Genomic DNA, 9,784 nt, shown 5'->3' on the forward strand with positions numbered 1-9,784 from the left:
TCGTGGAGGTAATTCCCTCCCTTGCTCTTCATTTGATTTATTCCATTTTTCAACGGAAGAATAAATGTTGATGATGGAGGACGACGAATTAGACGCTCATCAGGTTGATTCGGATTTCGAGCCGCAGAGCCGGCCTCGCTCATGCACCTGGCCGCTGCCTTGCCCGGAGGATTTCCCCGGTGGACACGAGGTCGGCGGGGGTCTTCCACTGGCCAACATCAAGGTGGAACCAGAAGACGTCCCTGCTTGCATAGCGGGGCTCGTGGGCGGAACGCCGGGAGAGCTAAAGCATCCAGCCGGCGCCCCGGCACCCGCAGGCGCGACGCACCCATGCCTGACTGGCGCGGCGCTTGATGTGACCGGACCGCTGCGCAAAGCCAAATCCTCGCGGCGGAACGCGTGGGGGAACCAGTCCTACGCGGATCTCATTACCCGCGCCATTGAGAGCACCCCAGAAAAGAGACTCACGCTGTCACAGATATACGACTGGATGGTCCGTTATGTGCCCTATTTCAAGGATAAGGGCGACAGTAATAGCTCAGCTGGCTGGAAGGTAAGGCATAACACAGGTGACGGGAGCTTTGACATGTTAATCACAGTGTCTAGTGATAATATCGATTATTATTCCTATTCATCAAACCAATATGATTTTCCCCCCCTCTCGTCCCATACACATGTCACAGTGGGATTCCGCGTCGGTTACGCATGAATGGTGCCATGCGTTATCTTGTCTTAGTTCATTACTGCCATCAGTCATTCTAATAGATTACTGATGGCAGAATGTAATAGACTGGAGTGTAGTCACTTGATGTGTGTGCGTGCGTGTGTGTGTGTAACAAGGCTTTGCTCATCTCACAGCAGCTCATGATGGGCAACAGCGTCCGTAGAAGTGCATGCAATCCTTTCACCAGGAGCAGGACCACAATGGTTAATGATTTATTTCTGCTGCGAGTAAATGAGGCGGTTAAATAGAATTAACTATATAATGCATTTGCATGCGAATGGGCAGCATATTTTCTTCTACTTGTCAGTTTGAAAACACATCAACAGAGGGTCACTTGTAGATCGCAGGTCAGCTGTCCGCAATATAAATATTCAGATGGGTGTTCACAACTGACCACAGTCCACCACCGCTGCCTGTCTGGCCGAGAGCCTAGAGTAACCTCCTGGACATCTGCCCATGTTATCAGCCTCTGCTCCCGGCCTCATCACGTTGCTATTTATTATGGCCATCTGAGGACAAGGAAAAGGAGCAGAGAGATCAGCAGGTCAACATGCTTGTCCTCATGGTGCACTTTTGCTTAAGCCACAGGACTATAAGTTTCAATGTGTGGTGTGTATGATAGCTACAGCATATGTGGATACATTGTCACATGTCAGAATCGTTTTTTTTTTTTTTTTTTTTTTACTGAATCAAGACCACTAAACAGGACTTCACAGTAGCTAGCCAGTTACAGCATAAACCAATTATTCAGTCTGCTAATGCTTATTGCTAGATGTATCCCATTAAGTTCTTACAGTAAGAATCATTGAGTCGATGTCATCTTGATTTCTACCAACCCAGAACTATCAAGGCGTGTCATTCATATCATCATTTACAATCAAAGACGTGATAATTGCATTCATTCACATATTTCAAATTGATGTGGAATCATTCTGTTTGTCCAAACTTGTTTTTTTGCTATTGCATAACATAAACTCTGTCACCTGGGAGTTGAGTCTCAGCCTTAAACACAAGCACCTTACTGACACCCTAAGCCTGGCCCATTAAAGTGAACACTGCTAAGGTGTGTCTCCAGGTAGTTTCATTAGCCCGGCAGTTGCACCAAGAGTCTTCAACCACAGGGCCTCTTTATCTTTAGAGCCAAAGTCCCAGTCTGCTATTTATGAAACTGCAAATTAGGGTTGGTTGACAGTGGCCGTCTGAGGTCCTGTGCTATTTCAGGCCACAGGCGAGACATGGGGCCCATTCCAGGTAATGACGGGGCATTAGGTAAGTCTTTTATAGCAGGCAGCCATAATGTCAGTAACAGCGCTGACCTGGTTTTGGTCCGAGACGGAATGGTAATGTAAACATACACTCAAGAGTCCCATGTGTCGCTTACTTATAGGAACCTAAAATGTGTATCCTACTTACAGGAACCAAACAAACAGAATATGGAAGTATTCACTCAGCAGCATTCATGCATGTAGAGTAAAACTCTCATTTCTGATGCAACCGCCTGCCTTGGCTCTTGCAATAAATGCCTTCAACTTTAAAGTGAACTTGGCTCGTTAAAATTGAATTTGCAGAATTTTGAATACACAATGAAGCAGTGGAATATTTTTTTGCGAGGGGGTTGACAGACCTTTACATGCATATGATTTCAGTAAGGTACTTATAGAGTAAAAGGGTGTAGAGACATAAAGCATCTGTTTTATGAGAGATTAACAGTAGGATTATAAAGTAGACTAGATGTAAAGTCGGCTTGTAAGACCCAAGTTTGCAAGGTTAAGGTGAAGTTCCACGTTCATTTTTTCAATCCATGAACCCAGGACCCAAAATCCTGCTACCCCCCTTCACTGGCGCACAACACAGGTGCACGCTCATACATGTCATTTTACAATCATATCAGGCAATTAAATTTGACAGCAGCATTTGCAAGCTGGGGAACATTACTTGTATTATCCACTGTGTTTTCATCTCAATCAAGAATATCACGCATGAGCAAAACATTTGATGCAAAACAGTTTTACTTTTTTGTTGTTGTGGCAGAGAAAAGGGGGAAAAAAGATAAAAGAATTGTTGGTAAGTTGCTGATGAAATAAAATGAAATTGAGTGGTATAGCTTGGCAGTTTGCGTATAGGAGGCGGGCAGGGAGTTGAGTTGGGGTTGTTTGGGTTGATAACGGGTGCTAGACAGCCAGTACACCTAGACAGAGCCATTAAGCTCTGACAAATACCTGATGGCTTCTGACTTCTAGGAAGGCTGCAGTATTCTGAGATCATGGCTAATCACCTCCTGAAGGGAGGTCACATAGAGTTGTGTACTTGTAATCCTGATTACACTTTCCACAATCACTACTGCAGTGTACCGTAGATTAATGGCAACTGCACTGGCCTTTATTTTCTAGTGTTCTCCAACTAAGCTGATCCAACATAGAAATTTGCAGGATACTTTGAAGTTAGCGATTGTTTCTGAAGCCCCATATTTATGGCTGTGTTTTATGTCTTTACTGCTAATTATATCTAAATATATCCACGGGTGCATGTGGATTCATACTGCATTTGTGTGTGGGAGAAGCACATGTCAATTGCAACAAAGCATCAGGGTTGGTAGTGTTGTGTGTGTCTTTGTGGGGGTTAGTGCAGGGGGAGGGGCTGTCTTCTTGTATAGGCGTGTGTGTTTGGACTCGCTGATTGGTCTGACAGCACGTCACTGAAGAGAATGCTGCATAGTCTGGCTCTTGACTTCATAATGCCTCTAATGGTGGGGTTTAAAGGCAACTTGGTGTGGAGATTGCCCTGTAGGCGCCCAGAAGTTCATTAAACTTCAAGGGGGTTAGATACTACCATTGTTATGCTGGGGGGGGGCTTTATTCATTGTGGGTATTTATGTGATACAAAAATCCATAATACGCCAACGCTTTTGGGTGTAATAAGTATATTTTAATAAAAGTGTGAGATACACTAAATGCCTCTATGATAGCGTCACATTATGTGTTATATGCCACAGTGCATCTGTATGAAATTATTTTGATTCAGCCTGCTTTGATGAACAACACTTAGTTTTCACTGTATGTGTTTACAGGGATTTTAACGGTGCCAGGGAATTGCACAGCAGGTCCACAACGGTGCCAGGCAGTCACTCAGACACTTTAATCCAAAGCGACCAGACGATTATTTATAAAGTGTCTTAAGTTAACGGTCAGCGAAGGGCCAGCTGGGCAAAAGGTCACAGGGTGTCCTTTAATGACAGAAATCAGACATACCAGAAAGATGGAACCAAAATAAAAAAGGGAGAGGGAGAGAAATGTGAGAGCAGAGAATGGGAAAGACGAAGAGGAGGTAAAGAGAGATATCTCTCTAATTAAATCAGCTTTATTTATATAGCACCTTTCATACATATAAAAATGCAGCTCAAAGTGCTTTACATTAAGATAAAATAAAACAAACCCCCTTGACATCCCCACTCCCTCAATCGTGTCACACACACACACACACACACACACACACACACACACACACACACACACACACACACACACACACACACACACACACACACACACACACACACACACACACACAGACACACCACCGATACTTACGTATGGCTGTACGGCTGAGCACTGATAGACCGTGTGAGAGCCCTCCAACCCCACGATTACAGGAGATGCCGCCACAGAGACCACCCTGACCTAGACATATAGGGACCCATACCACGGCCATAAAGCCCTGGGTCAGTACTCCCCAACTATCCAGGCCCAGACAACCCCCAGGACGGCATCCCCGCATGTAGGCCAGACAGAGCTCTCGGAATGAAGGGCCCCCATGAGGATATAGGTATATCTTATCTTCTGTTTAGGCACATAACCCCTGTCTTCACAGGCAGTAGTATTTATAACAGTGCTGGATCATATCACTTTATCTAATTGATTTATTGGTAAAGCGACGGACAAGCTCTCGTAATCCTGTCACTATGCATGCACTCCAGCAGCTCCAGTAGAGAAACACTTGTCAAATATGAGGGATATGAATGTCAAATGTGCAGCGGAGAGTGTGTTTGACAGAAGCTTAGCAAGAAGTGGAGAGACTTGAAACTTTCTGAGTGTGTGGAGTTTCCTGAGTGTGCGTGTGTGTGTGTGTGCGTGTGCGTGTGCGTGTGTGTGTGTGGGAAAGCATGCTTGTGTCGCTTGTTGATGGTCGGGGAGTCTGAAGAGACTGGAAACTATCCTAGACTTTAGCTGATTCATATTTTATCCTCCGTCTTGGCTCAGGGGAGCAGAGTAATTTGAGAGTGCGACAGACACACATGCACACACTTACACATACAGAAAATGGGAGCATATGATGCATGCCGGACAGATTTATGATGTAGGATTATGAGCACCTTACATCTCCCCTTGGCTCCTGCAGCCGGAGCCAGGTTGGGTTCAGGCAGTATATTCGGGGTGAGTTGGGTATCTGATGCCAAGAAGCCCATTCTCACTCTCTTATTTTCCCCTGCAGCCGCCAGGCAGCCACGGCAGTTCATTTCTCACTGAAAATGATTAATGTACATGCAAATTACCAAAGCATGGGCACGCATTCAAATATGGGAGACAGCAATCAGGAGACAGTAATATGAAAAACAATATAATTTTGCCTTTGATATTACTCCGCTCTTTCTTATCACTCCATCTAGTAGACATCCACGTTATCTCCTCTTTTATCTCTCTGCCTTTCTCTGTCTCTCTCTCTCTCTGTCTCTCTCTCTCTCTCTCTCACACACACACACACACACACACTCACATTCACTCACTCAATCCATCTATATTCTATGCATTTTTTTTCTTGGTGGTTTTTGCTCAAGAGCCAATTGAGGTGAGGAGTCTTTCTCAAGTGAGCTTTGGCATCAGTCTCCTGCCAGTGATCTAGACTGCCTTAAGCAGCACGCCCCCTCTAATCTAAGAGAGATCTCATATCTCACATTATCTCAGAGATAATAGGATAACAATGCTGGATTTTCCCCAGCTCGACTCCTCTCAACTGCCAGGTCTTTTGGAGCAGAATACAAGGAGATGAGACCGTCAAGTTCCCAATTCGACAGGGTTGAACTAATTTGGATGCTCTTCTCAGCCGAACTGAACTTCAGCTGTTGAAGCATTTCTTACCAAGCCTATTACACATGGCTCTGCAATTTGTTTATTTATTTTTTTCCCGCTGTCGCTCGGTGATATTTCTCAGAATATTAAACACTCCTTTCAGTTCATTTAGTTTTCCTAAACTGAAGGACCATAGTGATGCAAATATAGATTGTCATTCTTTTCCCATTGCACTATTTAGGGTGATGGTTTCCACTATTCCCTCTGGCTCATGCACCCACACGCATTTGCACGAAACACACAACATGCTCGTGCCTCCTCAAACCACCCATGGAGGAACACTCTGTTCTTGGGTGGGGTGAACCATTTTTGGGAGGGGAGGGGGCTGACCGAGAGCGGAAGTGACTTTCTGTGGTGCTGTTTTGCTGTCTGATATGTTTTGAAACCTGTCTGACTCGCAGCGATTGGCTCATAAGAAAGGCGTGGCTCTGTTTGGTAAGCGCCCGCGGACTTTTTGGCAAAACGGTTCACAGCTGCAGGGACAGAATGTGGTGTGTGTTTCTGAGGCTGTGTGAGTTTGATGTCATGGAGATTTGATGGGGGGAGGGCAGCATTGAGTGTTACACTAGTGCAGGGCGATTAGAACAAATCTCTTTTTATTTCCAGGGAACTGCTTCTGAAATTGGGGAGGAGGGGAGGGAACAGAAAGAGGTCTTCTTCTGTTGAGGGGTCAATATGTTTGGATACACAGTGAGCTCTAGGCATACAGCCACAGTACATTTCAATAAAACGGGAGTAAAAGTCCCTGTGTTCCTGCTCAACTAGCCTCCAGCTACATCCTATTGACACCAGTACCCTTGCGACTTGTAGTCCTACACATAAAAACAGCATGCATTGCTTATATTCTGCTAGTTTAGGGGGTTTACTGAAATAGAATAGGAGGAGGGCTCACAGGTCTTTGTCAGCTGAGTCAATAATGATATTACTCCAAGAATAAACGTCCTATAATAAAGCATTTTTTTCATTCAAGATCATAAATACTTTCCAAAATGACTAATAGGCAATGGATGACTCATCTAATAACTGGCTTACTTCTCAGAATTGAAATTCCTGCTGTTTCTCAATGTAATGCTTTTAAGAAAATATCCATTGTTATTACACACGCTTGATCAGTAGAGTAAGCTGAATGGATGGGGTTCGCCCATTGAAAAGCGTTCTTCTATGTGAGATATTTGGCATTTTTTTGAGTGTTATGTTGAAGTGGCTTTTTCTTAGACAAGAGAAAAGTCTGTCAGTTTCAATCAGATGGCAGCGTATGAAGTTATTTTGTCCCAAAGAAATGTTGTTTGTATTTCAAATGATGTAAATGTCTTTGGATATTCACTTCAGCGCGTGAATAAAACGTGTTGGCCCTTGTGGTGCTTGAAATTTCGGTCTCCGTATGTAGCAGCATGCTTGTTGCTCATCTGTGTCAATGTGCATAATGTGTGATTGTCGTGTGTGTGTGTGTGTGTGTGTGTGTGTGTGTGTGTGTGTGTGTGTGTGTGTGTGTGTGTGTGTGTGTGTGTGTGTGTGTGTGTGTGTGTGTGTGTGTGTGTGTGTGTGTGTGTGTGTGTGTGTGTGTGTGTGTGTGTGTGTGTGTGTGTGTGTGTGTGTGTGTGTGTGTGTGTGTGTGTGTGTGTGTGTGTGTGTGTGTTTATGACTACATTTCTCTCTCTTTTCCCTGCATCAGTGTATAAGTGTGTGTGCGTGTGTGTGTCTGTGTCTGCATGTGGGTGTGTTGGGGGGGTTGATGGGCTCAGTGGGAGCCCAGGTCCTGAGGGAACAGCTCTCGTTAATAATTCAGACGAGGCTCATTATCAAGGCAGCGCAGATTTCTCCCTGATTCCACCTTAATTGCAGGCAGGCTGCTCCACTCAGGCAGGCGGTAGTCACGCTGGGTCGACTCTCTCTGTCTTTTTCTCTACCACTACAGGGCCTGCTCTGCTCCACTCCGTTCTGCTCCGTCTCCGGTACTCACCCCTATCACAGCAAGACAGCCTCGGGCTAACTTACCCCATATTAGTGTACACCTTAATAGCCCTAATGTACTACGAACATGCTATTTCCTTTGTACTTAAAGATGTGCCTCATATATTTCTGATTAAATACAGACCATGCACTGTTTGGGCATCACTGTGGAATGTTTGGTTTTGTTTGCCAACAAAGATGCAATCTGCGTCAGGCTGCGGTCGTTTTTAAAGCTCAAAAATACGTCGACGATTCATATTAGTTGATAAGCAGAAAATGAATCGTTCACAATTTTGCTAATCGCTGAATCATTGCTGTTATTTATCAGTTTTGCTGCTTCCACCCTCTTTCTTGGTTTTATATTGTTACAAACTGAAACTGTTTGCATTTTGGGCTGCTCCTCCCCAGTTCTCTGACATTTTAATTGTGAAGATAACCTTTAATGATAATGAAAACAATCATTAGTCGCAGCCCTTGTAGGTTATTTGATTTATGGTTCATTATGACTGACGTACCATTTGTATATTTGCAGATCCATCTAAAACATAAGCCACATAATGCCTTATGATGATGCACACTACATAATGCCTAATATGTTTTGTTGTGGTTATATGCTCAGTGATATATTATAATGGGGAGTTTATCCTTGAAATAGCCTATAGGATATTATCATACTGATGACACTATAGAACGTGTGTGGCCATGATTGATATCAGGCTACAATAATACTCCTCTTCAAGCCCATCTATAGGCTTTTGTAATGTATCTTGTCTTCATAATTTACACTGACTGATGGGTTTCCATTCAGTCAATTCAGCGAAGCCCCGCTGAGAGAGCAACATAATGGGCCTGATCTTGTCATACATGTATATGAATATTTCAAATCAAGCCATTGTAACTGGATGGGGCTTTAGATAAACAACACAGATGCTTCTTCCTCTTTGCTCTCACTATAAGATGAAGTGCGCTCCAAGCTGTATTTCTCTCCCGGCCACAAAACTCTCTTCCCACAAATCACGGTGCCCATATTTCCTAATTCAATTTTTCTCTTCGTCGGATATCTCTTCCTGTATGCAAGGGATTGATGGCCGTGCGCATGTGTGTAAATGTGTGTTTACGTGCATGCATATTGCCATGTCTGTCCCTGAGAAAGAGATGATGTATACCGAGCTAAACGGTGTATTTCACAACGCTCCATCTCCGAACCCTTCCTGGCAGCCACGTGCTGGTTCTCTCGCTCCTCTCTGCCTGTCCATCAAGCCCCTGTCATGAGCCAAAGGACTGTGGGAGGGGAAAGGAGAGCGTATGGGGGCCGTCGATCAGTTTACCTGAGCTCGGCGGTCCTGGCAAGTGATGGAGGGGGTCGGCTCACAAAGGGAAATGTAGTTAACGTTGACTGATCGGAGCAGGTGGATGGAATAAAGGAGGGAAGCGTAGAGGAGGAGTACCAAGAGTTATGTTCAAGAAAGATGCTTGTTATGCTAATGGCTGGTGGATATGCTGCGGCTGGGCCATGCGCTAATGGCTGATGGATGGTGCTGTGGAGGTCACCTCATGTATCGGCTTGGTCAGGAACCGGCGCAGCACCCCACTGAGCTGTAATGTCTGGTCACCTGAGCTGAAACGAGGAAGCTGACCTTGGACAGAAAACCCTCTTACATGTATGGTTCAGCCCGGGTGTGTAAAACAACCCATGTGTGAGCAAATCTGTGTGGGAGCCAGCATATGTGCAGGGAGGTTACAGGATTGGGGCGAGGTTGTTGCGTTATGAGGTGACTGTGAGACCAGCTGGGATTGAGGGGGAAGGGGTGTATGTGTGTTTGAGGGGAGATATGGTCAGACAGGGGGGTGAAATTCTTCCCTCCCCAATTGGATTTGTGTGTCACCGGCTTGAATCTGGGTCAGGACACTGGGTCCGGTGTTTAGTATGCTGACTGTGTGAGGTCTGAACTCCGAGTCTGCTAGCCCTGAATGAACCCAACACGTC

General features: G+C 44.9%; 1 protein-coding gene across 1 annotated transcript in view; it reads left to right on the top strand.

The window, feature by feature from the left end:
• LOC310950020 (forkhead box protein O6-like) overlaps positions 1–9,784 on the top strand; it is a 29,264-nt gene continuing 19,480 nt past the window's right edge. Inside the window, exon 1 of the mRNA XM_083917683.1 lies at positions 1–553. Within this exon, the coding sequence (XP_083773809.1) occupies positions 65–553 (489 nt within the window). The 5' untranslated portion in view covers positions 1–64. The remainder of the gene's footprint in view (positions 554–9,784) is intronic.

This window comes from Echiichthys vipera (genome assembly GCF_963691815.1).
Source record: "Echiichthys vipera genome assembly, chromosome: 8".
Lineage (NCBI taxonomy): Eukaryota > Metazoa > Chordata > Actinopteri > Perciformes > Trachinidae > Echiichthys > Echiichthys vipera.